This window comes from Dermacentor andersoni, chromosome 8 (genome assembly GCF_023375885.2).
Source record: "Dermacentor andersoni chromosome 8, qqDerAnde1_hic_scaffold, whole genome shotgun sequence".
NCBI classification, from domain to species: domain Eukaryota; kingdom Metazoa; phylum Arthropoda; class Arachnida; order Ixodida; family Ixodidae; genus Dermacentor; species Dermacentor andersoni.
In genome coordinates, this window is record NC_092821.1 from 146,490,766 (window position 1) to 146,513,935 (window position 23,170).

General features: G+C 47.6%; 2 protein-coding genes across 2 annotated transcripts in view; one reads left to right on the top strand and one right to left on the bottom strand.

Moving 5' to 3' along the window:
- Window positions 1-453: 453 nt before the first annotated feature.
- The window catches only part of Pex23 (tectonin beta-propeller repeat-containing peroxin 23), a 72,697-nt gene continuing 49,980 nt past the window's right edge, over window positions 454-23,170 (bottom strand). Inside the window, exons 18-23 of the mRNA XM_055069501.2 lie at window positions 15,184-15,320; window positions 12,355-12,535; window positions 10,716-10,851; window positions 9,102-9,304; window positions 4,700-4,819; window positions 454-3,920 (exon numbers count right to left, since the gene is read on the bottom strand). Coding sequence (XP_054925476.2) covers window positions 3,870-3,920; window positions 4,700-4,819; window positions 9,102-9,304; window positions 10,716-10,851; window positions 12,355-12,535; window positions 15,184-15,320 — 828 coding nt within the window. The 3' untranslated portion in view covers window positions 454-3,869. The remainder of the gene's footprint in view (window positions 3,921-4,699; window positions 4,820-9,101; window positions 9,305-10,715; window positions 10,852-12,354; window positions 12,536-15,183; window positions 15,321-23,170) is intronic.
- LOC126528941 (neprilysin-1-like) lies at window positions 17,507-23,060 on the top strand. The gene has a single exon (XM_050176528.3). The coding sequence runs from the start codon at window positions 18,471-18,473 to the stop codon at window positions 20,841-20,843; it is 2,373 nt and encodes a 790-aa protein (XP_050032485.2). The 5' UTR covers window positions 17,507-18,470; the 3' UTR covers window positions 20,844-23,060.

Here is a 23,170-nt window from a genome sequence, read left to right on the forward strand (position 1 = left end):
TTCAGCATGTGGTCACACGTACGAAAAAAAAAAAAGAAAAACACCAAAGAAAGAAATGATGGCTTCGCTTTCCACCGCTCCAGCCGGGTTTCGGCCTTCGTCAGGCCGGACCCCGGCCGAAATCTTGGAAATGAAGATATCGTTTTTCGTATGTGCGTCTACGTGCTAAGTAAGTATATCCTAGAAAAAATATTAGATTCGATTCGGAAATACAATTAACGCATTAACACCGCTACCCTGAAGATGGTTCCCACGAGAGGTGCTCGTTGGCTAGATGCGCAAAGGCTGCCACGTGACCACAGACGGCTGCCGCGAGCGGTGGCGCTTTGCCGAAACGCCGCCGCACTCGATTTGAAACGTTTCGAACCTTCGACCTCGCGCTCAACAGCACGAAGGTCAACCTACAGGCCAACGCAGAGACGAGGGCCACCGGCTGGAAACAAAGACTTCTCGCAGTTCTCTCACATTTTTTACTCGTTTTTTTTTCTTACAAGCGAAAGAAAGGCATCGACAAAACAATTATGTATAGTCAGCGCCAAAATTTCACGAACACGAGAGGTTGATTTGACTATTAGCACAGAACAAGAAAAATTGAGACGAAGACAAAAAGGGGCTTACTTCTATGTGTGTGTTATATTATTTGCCAGTTCTTGTGTATGGTTTTTTATTATTTTTTTTCAGCGACTGCATCTTTCCAATATAAACATTTTGGAAGGCGATTCAACCTTTATCTAATGTCAACGAAAGACAAAGCCTTCCCAAGCGAATTGGGGATAACAATGAAGTGTATGGACCATGTAATTTGTTGCGAGAGCAGGGCTGGAGCGACGCCTGATCAACGTCAACTAGACGTTAAATTGCCTTCCAAATTTTTGTTATCAGTTATCATCATCATCATAGCCATTATGTACCCAGTGTTATCGCATATGCAGTGACCCGGGTTCCACATAGCCAGTTGCCCTTACATGGCCCTATCTCTGGAATCAGCCCACGAAAGAGGTTAGAAACACACATAAACTGTACGGAAAAGTGTGGGTAACTCGCAAAAAATGACTTTGTCTTGAAAAATGTCAAACGACTGTGAACAATGTTCTAGTCTGGGGGCCAAAACATCATTTTAATCTGTTCGTCTCGGCCTGCATTTGTCCTTTTTCGGCGAGCTAGCATCATCGCTTGGGTCCGGCATAAAAGAGCGCTCAGGACAGAAAGGCGCTTAAAAGTTCAGCGTGCCCAATCTCACCTTAATACGACGATATCGCACAAGCACCAAAACCACACTGCACATTAGAGCTCTGGATGAAACAGTTCATCTACAATCCCTCAATTTCCTTGAGCTTTAGGCCAAACCAGAAGGGTGTGCCATTGGTGGATGAATTATAATGCGCAAGATTGCTGGTATCCAGAAAAAAACAAAGAAGTGCTGGATATGACGCTAGGTGCACGATGCCTTAAAGCTAGCTGCCATCCGAACCCCGACGACGGTAAGCACAATGTAATTAAAAGCACGATTCTGCCAGCAGTTTAATGAGTTCAGGCATTAATTTGGCCAGCAAATGCTGGTACTCTCACCTCTCCATAACATGTTCATTGAGCAGCATATTGATAAAGAGCTTAACGAAAATACAACCAATAAGAATTTGATTTTAAAAAGCACCACACCAGTGACATGAACAAAGACATTTTGGGCTGGGTTTATTTTTTTTAACAGTGTCGTTGAGCTTGCAATGTGCTAGTTATGCAGGCAACTAGTAAGATACTCTTTGTGACGTCTGCATAAGCGCAGGAGCTGCTTCGGCTGCAAATTATAAATGCACATCAGTCGTACAGACGATGACGTAAGGCCAACTGCAACACAATTTCACTTTGGCTAAATTGGTTATAAATTAGCTGTACTACCTACTACTGAAACAAGCTTGTCAAGGCAGTAGGCCTGATACTTGTCTAATTTTTTGTCATGAATAGATAGAACTTAAAATTAGATTACGTGTGCGCCTGGCGGTTAGCGGATATGACACAAATGCCAGACCATGGCCTCGGTACGTCACACATGTCGCCCGACCTCGAGTGTCATGACCATGAAGCTACACTGGAGTTAAAAAAAAAAATTAAGGGGTTTTACGCGACAAAACTATACTGGAGTTCTCAATATTCTGGGGTTTGTCTCGTTTTCGGCTAGAGATAATGGCACAATTTTTGCCAGCGCCGGCATCAAAAATATTGACATCCAAGACCTTTTCGTGAGGCATCCGCTCATATACTAGGTAGGCATAAAATTTTCCACGAAGGGTATGCTATTATCTAGACTACCTGAAACTAAGCTTTCCATACTGCCCACAATTTCGTTGCAGTTGGCCTTTAATGTTCCAAAGCCTCATCAAACCATACAGCAATGCTGTAAGACAAGCACGTATAATGTCAACAAGCCGCATATATTAACAGGAAAAAAAAAATCTGCATGAGCAGACATTATATTCCCCCTTCATAACCTATGAACAACCTGAACAAACAAACATATAAACACATCTCCTTTTCTATGCATCTAAATTACAGTCACTCACACAAAAGCATGCAGGACAACGAGCAGAGAGCTCGATGAATGTAGGATAGCTAGGTGATAAACAGCTATACATTTTGATGACCTAAAATAAAATCGGCTCTGGAGACATCACATAGGAACAAATGAAAATCACCCAGGATGTGCGAATATTCAAACTTTCAAATGCAAATAGAACACGCTTGTCTCAATTTCATGTTCAATTTCTTTCAATCTTCTATTAGGAGTGAACGTACGGGATGAACATGATTACTGGAGTCTGGCGGCCATGAAAGAAGAGCTGTACCTTTGGTGCACCAGTCATTTTAAGTGTTTGAAGCCAACCAGGAACTATCATGAACTTTCACTTTTTTGCCTATTTGCAAGGTGCGTACTCAGAGCCTTTTCCAAGCACAAACGAATATTAGTAGAACCTCGTTGATACGATTCTGTTTTGGAAGATTTCCCAGCGCCAATGTTTGCAACCGGTTAAAAAAAATATAGCCAATTAACTTACACATCTTTTTTTTGCCGGTTGATACGTTCCAGGAAAACACAATCTCTCGGCACCAAGCCCCAACAATTTGTGCAGTGCTTCGTGTTATGTAGATGTGAACTACAGTTCGATCTGCCACATTTTTTAGTGAGTTCAGCTCGTGTGTCCTCTCTGCTAGTATGCTTTCCCTCACACTTTTCTTCTTTCTTTATGTATGAACGAGGCTCAACTATTCCAGGAAATATAAACAAGATTATTTTTTTTTTTCTATAGCATAGCACCCTCTTCTCCATGTTGTTTTTCATTTAGAAACAGCAAAGTACATGGTCTTTAATTCAATATTCAAAGGGCATATCATTCAAACATATTAATATTGAATTCGGCTTGAAAGTTTGATTATTTGAACACCCCTAAAAATCACAACTGGGAAAGACGTCAACCTTTGGTCACACAACGACTTCCCAAGAGCTTGACCAGAGTTACAATGCGTGAGTACATGATGGGGGATGAGATCAACCCATCTATGGTTTCTCTTGTATGTAGCATTGTGGGCAAAAAGTCAATCGAGAAAGATATCAATGACTTCTAAACAACATGACCAGAATAACAATGTGTGAGCACATGATGAGCGATGAGATCATCTCATGCATAATTTCTCGCACATATAACAATGCAGGCGAAAAGTTCGTGGTCCACAAGGAATAGCTGCACAGAGAGGTTGCCAGCCCTCACAACAATCAACTTCGGCTTCAGCGTTGTGGACGTTGCACCATCCCCGCTGACAAACTACGGGGAGGCGCTTCGTGCGAATATCTCTAGGACGCTTTACCATTTCAGACTTCAAGACTGGTACCTTATGCTGCCACGAATGGATACATGCCGCCAACTCATCTGCATGAGAAAAAAATATGGGAAGGTAAAAAAATTATCTTTGCAAAAATAGTCCCAGTTTCCTCTCATCGTCAGCTTTTCTCTTCTCACTGAAAACTTGCATCCTACATGTTATGATGTTTGACAACTAGAGATGCACTTAGTACTCCTCAGTACCAGACAAGCTCTCAAATTTTCATAACGTTTTGCTAACCTTTGATAAGATAAACAAGTCAACAACTAATGAGCTGGAATGTCAAACATACATTAAAGCGACACTGAAGAGAAAAGTAATTTCAGAAGTATTGATAAACTACCTTTCTACGGTACCAAAACAGACACTCTTACCGAGGGAAGAGGCTTGTAAGCAACAAAAGATGCAAAAAAATGAAAAGACAGGCAGCAGCGCTGCCTTGAAGTTCCTGTATAAGATTGCCGTGACACCATAGATTTCAATGTCTGCTCAGGCATAGTTCAATTTTTATACCTAAATATGGGCTACGCTGTAGTATTCTGAAAGTGCCGAAGACTCATGGCCCACTTAACAAGTTTCTAGAAGTTACATTGAGCACGATAACTCAAATATGTAAAGTACTTTGAAACCTCTGACATCGCACTGGATGTACTGGCACTTGGGTTTCAGTGCAAAATCAAAAAAAATGAAAGTTTGCTCTTTATTCTCATCTTCAGTACTCAAGCTATTACAGCAAAGTCACCTAAAATAGTCCTGAAAGAACACCAAGTCTAAATTGATTTAGTCTTCCACTTTCGTGTCCCTTTAAGAAGCATTAAGGACTTACCCCGTATCCCGTTTCCCATTCCGTTCCTATGGGATTTTCTTCTGTGATGCCTTTCCGCCTTGCTAGAACTCGACTGAGAAGGACTCTCTTGTTTCGGATGACGTCTATAATAGCCCATACCTGGGTCACAAGAGAAAAAAATGGAAAGAAACAAGCACAACTTATTAAAGACTGTTCCAACTCCAGGTACCAGATATTCTACTGTGGTGGCAATTATATGAAAACTTCAGACGAATTTCTGCCATCTTTGACACCGTCGGCGTTGCTGTGATGTTCCATATAAAGTCTAAGTGCAATAAAATTGCAGCCACATGCCGTATTCTGTGAGTGCGAGCAAAAGCTTGCGAAGGTGCGCCAAGAAGTATGTTGGCTTGATTTGGCAGTGTCTCCTCACGCTCACAAGGGAAGAAGGCTGGGAGGGTACACACCATCCTCTCGTGCATGCGAGGGGGAGAGGAGCAGGGAAATACGTGCACACTAGGAAGGGGGGGGGGGGGGGGGTCAGTGCGAATTTCTTCTTCTACTACAGCTTCGGCGGCCAAGCACGGCCACGTGCGTATTATCTTGGAGGCAATCTGCGCTGGGCTCGAAAAGTAGCGACTGGCTATAGCTGATGGCTTCGTGTTTGCAGAGTCATTGCATGCCTAGTTTGTGCTGAAGCGAAAAGGAGGCACAAAGGGGCCCTTGCATGCCTAGTTTGCATTGAAGTGAGGGGCAGCACAAGGGCAATTCCCTCGCCACTGCCGCCACTCTTCATCACGGCAGCGTTTCGACACCGCATGTCCGCAATCATCGAGTGAGACGCGTTTGTGTTTCCCTGTGCGCACGTGGCAACATGCTTGTTCATTTATTTAGTAAGCGAATGCTAACAGCAGTTTAGGCAGCTGATAAAATGACTGGCCTTACTTCGTACAGCTGTCTAACAATTTGCTTATTGTAATCAATGCTTTGCCTGTCAAGCGAAACAGTGACTTCTTTTTTTACAGGGCGAATTTCCTTTTCAACTACAGCTTCGGTGGCCGGGCACAGCCTTGTGCGTATTATGTTGGAGGCAATCTGTGCTGGTTCGAAGGCTAACATGAACATTGAAGCAGCGTGTTGTTTCTCCAATTGTGTAGAACAATGGGTTTGCTGCCTGTGGCCACACCAGCGAAGCACCTTGCATAATATTTATTTTTAATGCATCAAGCTGGTGACTACCTCCTGATGACATGGTCATGGCCTCAGAACTAATCCAAGTAAACTTGGTCACACCTGGGCACCTCTTCACAAACCTGGGCAGCAGATTTCAGCTATGACCACTGTCCTTGTGTCCTCGCGCCATTTGCAGCGAGAGAAAATTGCATAACAGCAATCACTGCATAATACCACTTTGCGTTGATACAGAACTTTACATATGGAGCTTTTATCTATTCTCAGCATGGGAACAGAGAAATGGTGTAAATAGTTTTCTTGACAACCACTGTGGCAGTTTTGATGAGAGGTTTCATTTACAAAGAAAAGTTAAAAGCTAGTGACTGTAGCAAGTGCATTTTCAATTTATGCTATAAATGTTTTAGAAAAATTAATGAAAATAAGAAAATCGAGAAACACAATTAAATAGTTTACAATTGTGTAAGTCAGCAATAAATAATGACATCACACTTTTATAAGCTACACTTAATGATACATCTAAAACGGCAAAAACTAATGGGTTATAGATTGCTCTAAACTATACCACTAATTAGTGACTAATACTTTTGCAAAACCCTCCTTAACATTTTAACAATCTCACATAAGCTGTAAATTTATATGTCACACTTGTTTGCTTGAGATTCTCTAACAAATGAAGCTAACAAAACTGCAATATCTGTTTTTGGTGCAGAGTTACAAAATTGTAAACATTGTGCTTAAATTTTTTTTAAACTTGCCAACTTTAAGCAATTTTCGCAAAAAAAATTTGTCTGACGCAAATAATATATGCTTCCTAGAAGGTGCTAGAATGCAACTTTCTCTCTCTAATGCATCACATTTCATTCAAATCGGTCAAGCGGCTGTCCCCCCCCAAAATTTCATTTTACATGTGTATTTGAATAGAGAAATCAGAGTCGGCCCCGAGCTAAGGTTTCCTAAGGGATAGTACAACACTGCGTAGTGGCATTCTATGGGGGCATCAATATTTATGATTGTGGAATATGTGTAGAAATTAGCAGCAGCAACTGTCTTCATTACAGAAAAAAGACCATAAAATATTTCTGGTGATAGCAACACAGTATTTCTCCTACATTCAAGGTGCTAGCACAGAGTGAAACAAGACTGTGACTTGAAGTGATCAAACAGTGGTCAAACATGGTATGTCAAGGGCCAGAGCAAATGTTTCTGCAAGGGGACTTGCCTTTATTAGGGCCCTGATACATAGTTATGAAATACTGTGATTTCTTCCATTTGCTAGAGATCCTTCTGTAGTTTCCTTTTTCCAATGATTCCCACACAAGCCTAGTCGGCTATAGACCCAGAGGATGTGACCCATTTTGTACCCAATGAAAGGAAAAATAAATGTATTATTATTGTTATCGTTATCCTTCTTTTGACCATTGTTGATCACTTTGCACAAATTAACAACAGCACCAGAGAGAACTTGGTAGCTACCACTAGTTTGCATGAGCACTGCACTGTAATACCCCGCAACTTGCATGTGCGAATAAAGTGCCCGCAACAACCGCAGAAACTCCGTCACTGTTGATGGAGTTTCAAAGTGCCTTCGATGTGCCCAGTGCAAGAACAGTTCAATGCAGCTAAAGGAGTAAGTATACTCCATTTCACAATTAGCAGGTAACGGTGTGGAAGCTACACAAGTAGTGTGATCAAGGAAGTCAGACTCTAAACGATGTGCAGTACAGTTGTTTTCAATCCATAATGCTTTATATGGACTATAATATAATCTCGAGTGAGGGCTGCCGGCTGTCTATGCACTGCACCCCCAACTTGGCAGCATAAAATTTGGAATTAAATCCAACCAAGGAGTGATTCATGTTTGGTGCTCCGATGCCATGCATGCTTGCTAGATGGTGAGAGCTGCACTTTGGCCTCTGATGTCCAGGGCACGGCCACGACCGGCTCCTCTGTGTTCCTCCACGGCAACGCAAAAGTTGCTGGCACCACTTCATTTCTTTGTGCTGTTTGTTTTCACAGCCAATTCAGCCAGCTCCTTTGGCTCGTCTGTCAGATGCTGGGAGTCCGCAATGGCGAGGGAATGTTTGATGGCGAACGCGACACTGCATTTAAGCTCAAGGTTGTTGCATACACCGAGGAGCACGGCAAGCGAGCAGCCAGTCACTTCTCTGCTGACAACAAGTAGCAGATGATGACAAGTGCATATGCTAGTGGCTGAAGCAGAAAGAGGAGCTCACCACAACGAACAAATCAGAGAAGGCGTTTCGTGGGAAAGGGTGCAAATTCCTAGTATTTACAGTAGGAAAAATTAGACCAAATGGCCTAGTTCTATGTAAGGGCAGCACATCGTTAAGATCCCTCCAAGAAGTGTGGTCCTTTCACAAGCGAACATGGTACCTACTTCAAGTACTATTACGACCACAACTTGTAGCCGTAAGGTCAGATTATAAGGTTACATCAAATCACATATTATTGGTATACCTTTGTGCTTCTAGTATCCATAACAGACATGAAGCAGCGTTGCTCCATGTCTATTATGAGTCCAAACCAACTAGCCTGGCAACATGCCCTAACTTCGCTAGCGCAAGAACCGCGCTGTGGCTGCCAGTCACTGAAAGCTGTTGCTCCATTTGTTCGGTGGTAGATTCAAGTCTGGGTCGCCTTCCATGTAGTAAGTAGCTTGTATTTTGGGACATAAAGGTATAAGACTTAATGTTACATTGAATTACATGACTCATACGTATATAGTTCTTTCACATTTGATGCACTAACTCTTGGTCACGAATGCAAGTAATGAGAAGTCTCTCCAGCCTTTGTAGTGTTCACCGCTGTGTATGAAACGGAGTAATAGCTTGGTGTCTAGGCGGACGAGAAGGAGGCTTTTCCACAGCACTGCTGCTAACCCTTAGGTAAAAATCCCCTAGATTGCCCTAACTTCCCTAGTTCTTTTTATGACACAGTTGTTCCCTTTGCCAATATATTTTTCGTAGAAGTAAACTTCTGTTATGCAGCTAGACTGCAAAAGCATAGTTTGAGTTTATTGCCAAGCTAACTTTTATAAATATAACTGATGAACTAGCTGCGCTCAAGCTTAAATGATGTTGCATTGCAAGTTTTTGCAGCACAAGGGTTTTTCTTTCCTTCACAAGTTTTACCTAGATATAAAAAAGATTTTCCTAAACAAGGCCTAAGGTCCCTATATCTAAGCAAATTTCCCAGGGATTGGCAGAACTGCTCCACAGCCACGTACCTGGTCATCCGGGCCCACAGAGACAGAGTGAACATTCTCTGACATCAAGGTCCAGACAGTGCCTTCTGGGAAAATGTCCATGACTTCGGCACGACGCCACAGCTTGCCCGAAGCATCAATGGCACATACAGTAGCATACCCAGCCGAAACCTTTGTCAGTACTGTGTTACTAGATGGCGGCTCGATGTGGAACCAGGCAGTGCCTGCAAGATAAGGGTTCGAAACAAAATATCCAGATTGTTCTTTCTTCCTACAAATAATCGCTTGCTGATAGTACTACAGGAGCAGGTCACGTCTTGTGTGAATAAACGCAGTAACAGGTGACGGCTGCCATTCATTCAACAGATGATGAAAGCGAGCACATAGAAGGTTATAAAGAAAACACTGCAGTATTCAAATTAATACAACTTCAAACTTTCTTCTACGTTATGGAGCATGAAGCAGCCAATATAATGCTAATGCAGATATCCAATAATGAAAGATGAAACAGCAGGCCTTCATTCCATATTTTCTGCTATAAGCACATGAATGTTAGTGAGGTCTTTCCATTAGAAATGTATAACGCTATATATCGTGTTTTCGACAACAAAAAAGTATCAGGCCATAAAAACAGAACAAAAACAAAAGTGCTGTCTTTAAGACTGCATGATCAATCATGAAAAATGGACCACTGTAGCACACCGACTAGCCATACATGTGCATGCACTCAAGTGCACATGACCTGTCGGGATGTGCAAGCCACAGAAAAGCTGTATTTCTTCGTTGCCTGGCCATGCAGCCTCATCAGTAGTCAACCTGATGAAATGACTAATATGACCCATTAGGCAGACAAATTAATTACGAGTTAATCTTGAATACCTTAAACCAATCTTGATCACCTACAAACACTTGCATACTATTGAATGCAAACCCTGCCTGTCCACTTTAGGAGAGACATCGCAATATCCAATTGCTGATTATAAGCTTAAATTTCAAGTGAAATCCTGGCAGTCCACCATTTACGAGTAGATATCTGCATTAGGCATTATATAGGCCAAGTTTTTAACTAAAGGTGAAAGAGATGCTGAGGTTATATTAAAAAGGTGATAATGTGCTTCCCTTAAAAACTAACAACACTGTACCTCTCTGGCAACATTTCAGCACCTCCACCAATTCCAAGCTTTGCAGACAAGCCATGACAAAACTCTAGATTGTTAGACTTTAAGTTTTCAAGAAGTTTCAATCAGCATGCATACACTGTAGTTTAGAGCCTTTGAAGTGTAGCTGCCTTCTGGGATGGCATAAGTTGCATTTAGATACTGCAGTCTACAGTCTACAGTTGTGTAATTTATAGACAGCTGTGATATCCCACTAGGTGCCCAACCTCTGAAAATTGGCACTGCAATAATATTTCCTTATAGAACAACATAGACAGCAGCTTGCTGTTTCAAAACTTCCAAGTTTACAAATTTCTACTGTATTCATGTGAAAAACATGAGCTGCACTTGCTTCAACAAGTAAACTACAAGCTTGACCAGAGAGCATTTCTCTTTCACTGAAAACGAGAGTGACCTTGCTCAAGAAAACGTATGTAAGCACAACTTATTATCGAAGCTGCATGTGGCTGCAACTCACCTGTGGGTCGCTCATCTGATATGCCATTGCGCGCGTAAGCCCAGCCATCCTGGCCAATCGCCCACACGCGGTGCCGGGCCCCAACGCTGATGGACTCAAACTGCTGCTCCGTCGCCACGTGCATCCATGCCTTGCCCTAGCCAGCAACAAAAGGCGAGCAACGGAATGCATGATCATCATCATCAATGATGTGGGTGCAGCCTAAAATCAAAGCTGGGCGGTCCGAAAAAAAGAAGCACCGTTATGTGGCAAAACTCAATTTCTACACTAAAATGAATTTGAAATGCAGAAATGGTTTCACTAGGTAAGAGCTAAACCAACTTTAAAACTATATAAGAGAGAAAACCCAATCCTACTGACTGTTGAAATCAAAATGTTGATATAAGCGGAAGCATTATATCTTAGAGGGGGCTTTATACTTTAGGGGGTCATAACTCAATATGCATAAAAAACGCAATTCTTCTCGACGTTGACTGCACCGCATTTGATGAGCATAGTTGCATTTAAAAGAATAAGTTTACATCTAGTGATGGTAAGGAGCAGACTTTTATTGCGATAGCCATTATATGGTCACTTCAAGCGCATTTCCGCCGTTGGCATCGGCGTCCGTGTCGCCGTCGGCGTGAGGCTCCGTATAAAGTCTAAGGGCAATAACACTGTCGCCGCGCACCCTAAGCTATATGCGCGAGTGAAGGCGTGCGAAGGGAGCCGACAAATGCAGCTCAATCTTGCCCATGCGAAGGAAATGAGAAAGCGTGCAAGAAGGGCGCAGTCTCCCGTCGTGCAGAAGGCACCAAAGTTGCAAGGTTACGAGGAACCGGGGAAGGGTAGAGAGAGGTGGGGGGAAGCGTTCTACTCTGGCTGCAACTGGGCATGTGGCGGCTACGCGCAGTCGCGCGGCCGTATCTTGAGAGTGATATGCATTGGGAGCAGAGTCTATAGGTGAGTCGGGGGCTTGTCGATTTGTGCATGCTCTGCGTTCCTGGTGCTCACTTTTTTATTTAGGCCATCAATCTCTTTACAAAATGTGCTGATAACGGCAAAATTAAAGGAAAGAAAACAACAAGCATCATGTTTCTAACTCTGCAACTCATCAGCGCAAGACAACATCACAATTTTGTAGACTGTACTTATTGTGAGATTTAAAATGGACAAAAGTGATGCACACCAGTACTCTGGATAGCAGTATGTTACTCTGAATTGTGTAAACTGATATGTCAGCAGACCTTACGCAAAGCTTTCATAAACACTGCAACAAGTTCATGTAAGCATGTCATGCAACCGATTTGTCGTGTTCACAAAATTGCAGATTTGTAAACTTTGCTTCAACATACTTGAAATTTACTAACTTACGGCAATATTTGTGAAAACTGAGGCCCCAAGGCGAAATTCTGGCTCCTAGTATCAGCAAAATTCAGCTTTCTATAATGCAGCGAATTCACTTCAGATCACTTGAGCGGCTGTCCGAAATCATTTCTGAATTTCTCATGCATAGAAAAAGCCAATTTGACCCCGAGCTAAGGCCTACTCTTAAAGCCTACGGTTCTAGCTCCCCTACTTCGTATTAAAGGACATGTACAGCAGGAGCTGTAAAAAAAAAAAGAAGAAAGAAAAACGAGAAACACAAGAAGAATCCCACCTGTGGGCAGTCGAGTGTCACACCCCTTCGATAAACGGCCTCCCCGGTGGAAGACACCGCCCACAGGGCGACACCTCCATCACCGACGTGATCCGGCCTAGCATCAAGCGACAGCGACACGTCTCGAAGGGGCATCGGCTCCACCTCGACCCAAGGCCCAGTTGTGCTCAGCCGGCAAAGCCTGCTCCCAGACATGGTGAAGGCAATGGCGAAAGAATTTATATACAGTTGTATTTCTCCAATTCTTTTCACTTCCTTGTTGGTTTTAGTTACAAAGGCACATCCTGTGGTGGCTATGGTGTTCTGCTGCTGACCATGAGATCATAAGTTCAATTATTGGCCACAGGTGACGCACTTTGACTGGGGCAAAATTCAAGAATGGTCGTGTACTAAGGTGCACGTTAAAGAACTCTCCAGGTGGTCGAAACTAATTTAGAACACACCACTAGGGTGTCCCCCATAGCACGCTAAGAAGAATGGCATAGTGTGACCTGAAGGCATACCGGACGAGACAGACAACCACCAGCGCTTGCGCTCGTCTTTGTCTCATCATCCAGTGTTCCTTCAGTTCGCGCTACCATTCTAAACAGTAAACATGTACCAATTAGACCAATACGCTACCCATGCACTGTGCACTTTTGGAATGTTAAACCCCCCAACTTATTTAAGTGCATGTGGCTGCGCTGGAGCGGGCAATCTCCCTCCTGAATCTTTTTGTTCTTTCACAAAAGAGTCAAATAAATGGAGGATGGAGTTAATTGGTTCATCGACTGAGTGACTGATTAAATGGCTGGTAGATTGGTCTATGGTCAAGGCAATTGCTCAACTGCTTAGAACGCCCAGAAGCAAAATGGTGGGTTTTGAAAGACGTTTTTGCCAGGGGCTCCACACGAACTTCGACCACTAGTGGGTTCCCAGTGGCCTGCTAAACCTAAGTAGATCAGAATCTTTTAAGGTTAAATTGTGGGGCTTACCATCCCCAAATGGCACAGTGGGTTAATGAGGGACGTCAAAGTGAAGGGCTCCAGAATAATCTCGACCACCTGGGGTTTGTTATAGTGTACACACAAAGCATGGAACACTCAGAATTTTTGTATTCCTCCCACACTGGAATGCAACCATGCCGCTGCCGAGAACCTAAACCTACCACCTAATCCTCTGCAACAGAATGCAGCCATGGTGGATGGAATAGAATCGCCTGAATGGCTGGCTCTGTCATGCAACAGTGTAATAATGATAAACAAATGAATAACAAGAACCGCGCAGACATCAAAGATACTCACAAACCGCGTGACTGCTATCGCGCAAGTACGAACGCGAGTGACATCGCAACTTCGACAGCTCAATTACGAACTGCCGCGCCGATTCAAACGCTCGCGTGCAAGTACGCGCGCGAGTGTTTGAGCAACTTCTGCAGCTCAAGTACAAACCCCCACGCTGAATTGAACGCTCGCGCGCAAGTACGAAAGCCAGCGACCGAGCAACTTCTGCAGCTCAAGTACAAACCTCCACGCTGAATCGAACGCTCGCGCGCAAGTACGAACCGCCGCACAGATTCGAGCGAACGCACGCAAGTACGAACGCGAGCGACAGCGCAACTTCGGCAGCTGAAGTACGAACCTCCATGCAGATTCGAACACTCGCGTGCAAGTACGAACGCGAGCGACCGAGCAACTTCTGCAGCTCAAGTACAACCCCTCCCCCCCCCCCCCCCCGCGCCGATTCGGACGCTCGCGCGCAAGTACGAACCGCCGCAGAGATTCGAGCGAACGCACGCAAGTACGAACGCGAGCGACAGCGCAACTTCGGCAGCTGAAGTACGAACCGCCGTGCAGTTTCGAACGCTCGCGCACAAGTACGAACGCGAGCGACCGAGCAACTTCGAAGTACAAACCCCCGCGGCGATTCGAACGCTCGCGCGCAAGTACGAACCACCGCACAGATTCCAACGAACGCGCGAAAGTACAAACCGCCGCGCAGATTTGAACGCTCGCGCACAAGTACGAACCCCCGCGCCAACTCGAACAAACGCGCGTAATTAGGAACGCGAGCGACATCGCAACTTCGGCAGCTCAAGTACGAACTACCGCGCAGATTCGAACGCTCACGCGCAACTACGAACGATGCGAACGCTCGCGCGCAAGTACGAACGCCAACGACAGCGCAACTTCGGCAGCCGAAGTACGAAACCCCGCGCCGATTCGAACGAATGCGAGCGACATCGCAACTTCGGCAGCTCAAGTACGAACCGCGGCACAGATTCGATTGCTCGAGCGCAATTACGAACGTCAGCGACCACGCAATTTCGGCAGCTCAAGTACGAACTGCCGCGACGATTCGAACGAACGCGAGCGAGTATGAACGCGAGTGACATCGCAACTTCGGCAGCTCGAGTACGAACCAACGCACAGATCCGAATGCTCGAGCGCAAGTACGAACGCAACTTCGGCAGCTCGAGTACGAACCAACGCACAGATCCGAATGCTCGAGCGCAAGTACGAACGCCAGCAACCGCGCAGCTTCGGCAGCTCAAGCACGAACCACAGCGCCGATCCGAACCCCCGAAATGCGGCCGCCGTGGTAGGAATTCGATCGCTCGACCTCGTGCTTTGTGACAAAGCCCAACACTACAGCCACTAAGAAACCACGGCGGGTACTGACAGATTCCTGACATAGTTCATTCTTGAACAGGAAGTCGCCTATGGTGCATTTTTTTTTTCGTGAAAAGACGTGTATGTAGGGCGCCTTGTGTGTAAGTGCCAACGACCCGCGGTATCGCTAAGGCGTCTATAAAGATGTGAGGGGCAGGGTGATGCTCGGCTCCCACACCTGAACCACCGTCTTCGGCGCACGTAGTCGGTGATGCCCTTGGCGCCGTGGTACGAGAAGGGGAAGTCGGCCGCGTACTGCCACCCGTCCTTGTCCACGCCGCCCGGGGTGTGGTAGTCCACCTGCCAGTCGCTGACCTGCAACACAAAGATGGATATTTATCACAATATGCATCTTACCGAGAACATAACACAGGCCGATGTAGATGTAGAGCATGATGCATTAATGGCAGGGTGTGAGACCGGGCTAGTTGGTACTCCATGTTGAAGTGACCAGCGCAAGAGTGGACACGGGCGCTTGTCCTTGTCGCCTTTTTAGTGTCCCGTGTCCACTCTTGCGCTACAGTCACTTCAGCATTAATGACACACTGTTGCCTTGATGCAAAAGCGTCACAGGCCGCATTGACCGAAAAAGCCGGCGGCGTATGCAGCAGCGAAACGGCACCAGTCTAAGACTTGCTTATCTTGTATACTTCTTTCCAGAAATGCATTGTGCCTTAAAATTCAGCCATGAAAATTTCTTGTCGTTAAGCTCTTGATATCAAGTATGCTCTAGTTCACTTGGAACTTTTTGTTGGGCTAGTTGGTGCATATTACTGAAGTGCTATAGCGCCAAACAGACGACACAAGAAGAGACAAGGACGAGCGCTTCGTCCGTGTCTCTTCTTGTGTCGTCTGTTTGGCGCTATAGCACTCTAGTTCACTTATTAAAACCACGGCTTAGTTCTTCCTTTCCTCCACTGCATTTATGTATTACAGCATCACGCTGAGTGTTCTACACTATTTTTATTGTTTTTTTACTGCATTTATGTATTACAGAGTGACACGCTGAGTGCTGTGCAATATCGTGGTCTGGGTGGGGATTGGCGCATTCTCAGGCATTCAGTTGCCTTTTCGCCACCCCTTTCCGCTGTACCACTGGATATGTATGTTTGAACTGTTGATGAAATAAACCATTAAAAAAAAACCTAATTGGCTTTGACAACACGTCACTCGCGCTCCTGACGCTGGCTCGCGCTTGGTGGCCTCTGCGGCGCAGAGCGGGCGAGAGGCGCCTGCTGCCACAGACTGCGTGAAGGGAGAGGGCATCGCCGCGACGCCACGTCACCCTCGCTCTCGGAAGCCTGTGTTATCCACGCGCTCTTTGTCTACGCAAGCTCTCGCCTGCCTTCTAACTGCGCGAAGGCCAAATCAAAACGCGCCAAGCACCTCGACGCGCTCGTTTGCCCGCGAGGAGTTCACCTCTCGAAGGGTCGCTTAGCGGCGTTCAAATGGACATTAATGCTTTCGCATTCACAACTTATAGGTGCTCAGGTATCCTCGGATTGTTTAATCACGATGATAATGATGGTGATGATGTTTCCTACGCACAATTGGCACCTCCCCACCGTAGGGGATATCGGCCAAGAACTGCACCGTTTGCACAAAAGGAGTAAAGCAAGTTTAGAAGATAAAATTTTACGAACCAACCATGGTTGCTGTACAAGAATGTTCCCATTCTTGGCCTATCCCTCTTAGTGGGTACGACTCATAAAAGAGGTTCATGATCATCATCATCATCATCATCATGATCGAGAATGCGATTAGCACGTTTTGGGGAGGTGGTGGTCATTTGGGGCACTATGTCGCATTACATGAGCTATGGTGGCGCCAACACCTTCGAGCGCCACCTGCAGCGGCTGCGACCACGTTTGGACGTTGCGACCAGAGGCGCAACGTCTCGAAATGCTACAGTTGACACGAGGGAACGATGCGACAACTCGCCACTTGTCACTGTGCGGTTTCGCCGTAAAACGCGGTACTGCCAGTAACACCGTGCTGTTTTTACCGCTGTGCTATAGACTGTACTGTCTTCGGGATCGGCCCACGAAAACGGTTAGACAGAAGAAATCGCGGTTAGTACCAAGTAAATATAAACGCTTCACAAGCTGTCTTACCGGGGAAAGACGCGTTATTGCACGGTGCTCATACCTACTCTGGGGGATCGCATGGTCCACCTCGTGGACAGTTTGATGCCGATAATGATGATGATCGAAGGCGTTAAACGACCACAAGCAGCCCAGAATGACACATATAGTGCAAGGCTACGGATGAATAATTTAGGAATAACTAATCATTTAAATTCTCATATTTTACGTTCCCTAACCCCGATCTGATTATGAGGCTCGCTGTAGTGGGGGAGACGGTTAATTTTGACCGCCTGAGGTTCTTTAAAATATGCACCAAAAATTTAAGTACGAGAGCGTTTTTGCATTTCGCCCCCATCGAAATGCGGCCTCCTTGCCCGGGATCGATCCTGCGACTTCGAGCTTAGCGATGCAACGCCATATCGACCATAGCTATCATGGCGTGTGGAGGAATGACAAACACAGCAACCATTTACAAACAGCTTCAAACTAATGCCACATGTGGATAAAACCTATTGCCGGTGTCACAAGGAAGAGTACAAGTTTACAAGCGGATTTCCAATAAGCCCCCCTTTTTTTTTGCATAAGTTACTGTTTCTGTGAGCTCCCTACGCAGATTTCCTCTAGCCTTGGTGGCACTAAGCGTGCGCTCGCTGCTGTTACATGCACGTAAGAGAAGAAGAAGATATCACGAGATGTCGCGTTCGATTCGGGCTGTCGGTCCGGTATTACTCTGATTCCTATAGAGAAAAATCTGATCATAACCGAGAGCCGGGTTTTCGAGTTCTGCTCCTCGACCTCCGAACGTCGCTACTCAACGCGGGCCAACCCTCAGTCCGACACGCAACACGATGGGCGGCACAACGGGTGATCGCTAGGCCTAAAGCTCGAACGGACTCTTGACGGCCGTGCCAGACGCGCCTGGGTCTACCCGCATACCTTTTTTTTTTTTTTTTTGGGTCTGGGCAACAGCAAAAGCACTGCACTTGGCAGGTGTACCATTATACGGAGGTAAGCAAACTGTGCACTACATTGCAAAAGAAAATATCCTCCGAGCAAGACACACGTGTCTAAAGCGAAATCGGATTCCATCGAGAGTGTCAGCTGCCCAGCAAGCAGGTCAGGACAAGACACGTGTTTAAGTTCTTACACCTGCCATGGCTATGAAGTCTCAGTGATGCATATAAACAACTCTGCGACCAAACATCAAGAGGTGCGACTGATCCAAACGTCACTATAGGGGCGGCGACGTATAGCAAAAAAAGAAAAGAAAGGAAAAAGAAAGACAGGAACCCGACTGACCAAGCTTAACCGCGCAGAAGGTTCTGCGGTGACTCGATTCCGTGTAGCCCGACACTGAGCGACACGCAAGGAACGGGTCATGGCCCAGAACGCCGCGCAACAGGAAGAAGGCAGCTCGGCCAGCGAGACCGAGCTTGAGTTCGTCACCGCCGACTTCGCGGAACTGTGTGCGGTCGGTTTCGGACTCGCCTCCCTCATAGCCCTGGTGGCCGGGCTAACCTGGTACCTGATCTTCTACGTTCCGGCCGAGGACGCCGGAGGTCGGCGGGGCGTCAACTACACGCGGCTGCTCGAGGAATCCATCACTCGGTCCGTGGCGCCGTGCGACAACTTCTACCGGTTCGTTTGCACCGGCTGGATTCGAGACCACAGCAGGGGCCAGCACCGCAGCGTCGCCGACACGGTACAGCGCGAGGCGCTGCTTGACGCCAGAGACGCCTTTGAAGAGGGTGCCAGGAACCGTCGGCGACGAGGATCGACCGGTAGAACCTTATCGCGCGAGGTTTCCTCGGAGGTCGAGAATGCCGACGGGACGCGCCGAGACGTGGAAGGTCGCCTTCTGCGAGACCACCACCGGATGCCACTGACTTCGTCTGCGCAGAAGCATCAGACGACGACGCCGAGGGGCTCAGCTGTTCTCAAAGCGGCGTCCCTGTTCGACTCGTGCAAGGAAGTGGTGGACAAGAAGAAGTCCGAGACAAAGAAGGTGGCCGAGTTCATGAAAACCTACACCAAGTTTCCCACTGTCGAACCGCAGGACACGGCCGATGCCGTGGCCGCGATCATCGAGCTTTCGCTCACCTGGGGCATCGACACGCTGTTCATCGTGAATGTCTTCGCCGACCTGGACGAAGGCGGTCGACCCACTGTGGAGATCGCCGAAAACGTAGAGCTATTCCAGTGGTTCCGCTGGCGCAACGTGCTCAAGGACTCGGGAAAGCTGGAGGAGTTCTTCCTCAGCCACCTACAGGTGATTCCGGGCTTCCGGTCATCGCGGGACGAGTACCTCTTGACCGAGATAGCCGACGCCGATTCGCAGGTCATTCCTTCGCTACGGACGGACGAAGCGGTGCCGGATGACCCCACGTACCGCAACCTGTCCGAACTGATACCTGGCGTCGCGGGCCAGACGTGGGTCCACGAAATCAACCGGCAGACGGAGCCGTACTTCAAGGTGGAGGCCGATCACAAGCTCAGACTGGACAACGTCCACTACCTGCAGCAAGTCGGCAGAATCCTCAATTACACGGGGAAGCCGCTGCTCGTGCCCATGTTCGTCGGCTGGACTGTGCTTCGCCACCTGGCTCCGCGTGCCTCCTACAAGGCGGCCACCGTCGTCTACAAGGACACGGCGAGTTACGTCGACGCCTGTTTCAGTTACGTGGCCCGCGCGATGCCACTGGCGGCCAGCTATCCTTACTTGAGCAAGTTACCCACGGCCAGAACGGAGGCGGTCGCCAGGACCATGGTCAAGGACGTCAGGCGCGAGCTCGCGGCCACCTTCGCCAACGTGCCCTGGATGGACAACGCTACGCGCGCTGCGGCCGGCGATAAGCTGGCCGCCATGGCCGAGGTCCTAGTCAAGCCGGCGTTCCTCGTCGACGAAGGCGCGCTCGACGCGCACTACGCCAACTTCTCGACTCACGACGACTACCTGACGGCGTCGCTGCAGACGGCCAGGTCCTCGACGAGGCTCATCATGGCGAAGTTGTCCTCGTACCGAGACGGCGGCGGTCACGGCGTTACCATCGAGGACCTCGGATTCCCGCCTCTGACGGTGAACGCCCTGTACGACAGGGCGCTGAATGTCATGGTCGTTCCGGCCGGCATCATGAGGCCTCCATACCTGGACGACGGCGCGTGGACGGCTTTCAACTACGCAGGTCTCGGCGCGGTCGTGGGCCACGAGGTCATGCACGGCTTCGACGTGCGCGACAGGGAACGGGACGCCAGCGGGGCGCTCCGGGACTGGTGGTCTGCCGACGTCCGCAAGCGTTACGAGGACAAGGCGGCGTGCCTCCGGCGAGCCTACAACGTCGGCCGGTGGCGAGAGACGCAGAAACCTTCAGCTTTCGAATACGAAGACGTCGCCGACTTCACTTCGCTCCGCGTCGTCCTGGGCGCCTACAGGCGTCGGGCGTTCCTCCAGCAGAGCGGAGTGCGGACGCCGACGTCTTTCCTGGAGTACTCGGGCGAGCAGCTCTTCTACCTCAACTACTGCTTCAAGCTGTGCTCCGCGGACGAAGACCACGACCTGCTCGAGGGTCCGCGCGCGGATTTCGCGACGGACGAAGACCGGTGCAACGTGCCGCTGCGCCACCTGCAGGAGTTCTCCGACGCCTTCCGGTGCGCCAAGGGGGACCCAATGGACGTCGTGGACAAGTGTTCCTTCTGGGACCTGCCCGTGGAGCAGCTGCGCATGTACGAAGATGCGATGGCCGAGTCCCCGTGACAACGCCGCAACAGCGTTATCTGACTTGTGAACTGATGATTTCGAAAATATACGCGAACGGCGACAAAAGTATACCATTATTAACGAAAGATATACGGCAGCGACAGTCACTATACTGTATTTTTGTCTGTTGCTTCCACATGTGATTTTCGCGGTATTAGGAGTACACTGTTGTTGGTGTTTTGTTTTTTCTCACAAAACATTTCGAAGACTTTGTTGGCGCCAGACTCTCACGAGACGCTTGCATGTGTGCCGCGCCTTACTCGAGTCATCGTGAACGGTACTGCCATCGCCATTACTGCCAAGTACTGACCTCATTCGCGTATAGCAACTGGCAACGTGAAGGTGTGAACATTATAACAACTGTCTCAGTTTTTCGTTTTTATGTTTCTGTGGAGATTAGTTTATGCTTTATAGAATAGAGTGATTGATTCCTTAAATGTTTTCTTTGCGATATGTTTCCTGCACGATGCAATATGGTAACCGAGTTAATTCGACTGTTTTCCCTTTTGATTCCCAGTTCAGATTCTCATGAAATTTCTAGTCCAATTTCATAAATTTCCAAGTGATTGTTTCGTCTCGTATGTGTGTACGTCACACAGGTTACATAAGCCGTGCTCCGCACCGAAGTTACCAAGCCGTCTCTCGTCCGCAACAGCAAATGATGGCCATCGTTCACGTTGTCGCGACGACACTCTGGAGCTTTAGAAGCGCGGGGACCCAGGGTTAATTTGCTACCACTATTGCGTATATGAGACACAAGAGCGCCAGCTCGTAAACATTCCTATCGAGGAGTATTAGAAACGTCGGGCTCGTGTTTGGAGGACGCTAACCTAGCGACGCAATGTGTCCCTATTGGGGAGTTTTAGAAACGGGACACTCAAATGTTGGACGACGCTATCGGCCGTGCTTAAAAAAACAACCCAATAAAGCACGAACATGAGGAGATACTATGGCATAGTTTGGGTTCTGTGCGCGAGCTGACACTGTTTCGGGTGGCACCTGTTGCGGCTCATGATGAGCCATAAACCAGCAATGAATTTAATAAAGGGAAGCAAGAGTGTCCGCACTTTATTCGTTCAGTAAATATTCTGTTAAACATTTCATGTGTTCATTTGTATGTTCAATAGTCGACTAAACACTATTCTTTCTTGTCTAAACGTATTTTTTTCTTTCTTTTAGCTTCATTTTCTTGCGCTTGTCTTATTTCTGCGCTCCATTCCAAGCGCCCATGCCCCGTTGAGGGTAAGCGCCAAGTTTGATACCAACAAACAAGCAGACAAACACAAGAAGCACAGCAACTCGACGCTTTCCGAGCTTTCTCGGTGACAATGCAGTCCTACAGGTGCAACAGCAAAGTTTTCGCAAATATTTGATGGCGGCACTGGACTCATCTTAGTATCGGAGGGTTCTTCTCGGAAGCGCACTCAAACGCATCGAGGAGTCAGGGAATCATAGCGGCTCCTTGCCTTAACCGATTTAATGAGATGGAAGAGTCAATGAGGTCGCGGGATTTTCTCTTTTTTTCTTTCTTTCGCTTGCAAACTCTCTCTTTTATCCTACGATACGCTGAATGTGAAACAACCACCCGCACTTTTATTGCGACAGCAATTATACGGACACCCTAGGCGAATTTCCGCCGTCGCCGTGATGTTCCGTATAAAGTCCATGTGCGATAACATCGCGACCGCGCGCCGTGTTCTGTAGATGCGAGCGAAATCTTGCTAGGGTGAACCGAGACGGAGGGTGACTTGTTGCGGCGGTGACTCCTCGGGCTCGCAAGGGAGGAAGGCGGGGAGACTGCGCGCCCTCTTTTCACGCTCGCAAGGGGGGAGAGCGAGGAGATGTGCGCGCGCTAGGGGGGTGGGGAGGGGGGGCATGTTAGTGCACATCTCTTCTACTCCGGCTGCGACGGCTGAGCGCGACCGCCCGTCCCGTCTTGGAGGCAATCTGCGGTGGGTTCGAAGGCTAGGCGACCCGATATAGCTAATGGCTTCGTGCGCGATGCGGTACCCACGGGTAGCGAATCCTTTTCCCATCTGACAACGGCGCGCATGTTGTCACGGGCGTAGTGCTCGTTGAAGTGAGTCACAGCACGAAGGGGAATTCGTTCGCCGCCAGCTGCCGCTCTTCTTCACGGCAGCTTTCTGGCCGCGAGTGTCTGCGGTCATCGAGTCAGCGGTGTTCGTGTTCGCCTGTGCGCGCGTTACAACGTGCTTGTTAATTTAGTTAGTAAGCGAACGTTTACAGCAGCCTATGCAGCTGAGAAAGCGACTAACCTTTCTTCGTATAGCTGTCCAATAATTTCACATCGTAATTAATGCTTA

Coding starts and splice junctions, on each gene's coding strand:
- LOC126528941 (XM_050176528.3), top strand. CDS start 18,471: ATGGCCCAGAACGCCGCGCAACAGGAAGAAGGCAGCTCGGCCAGCGAG.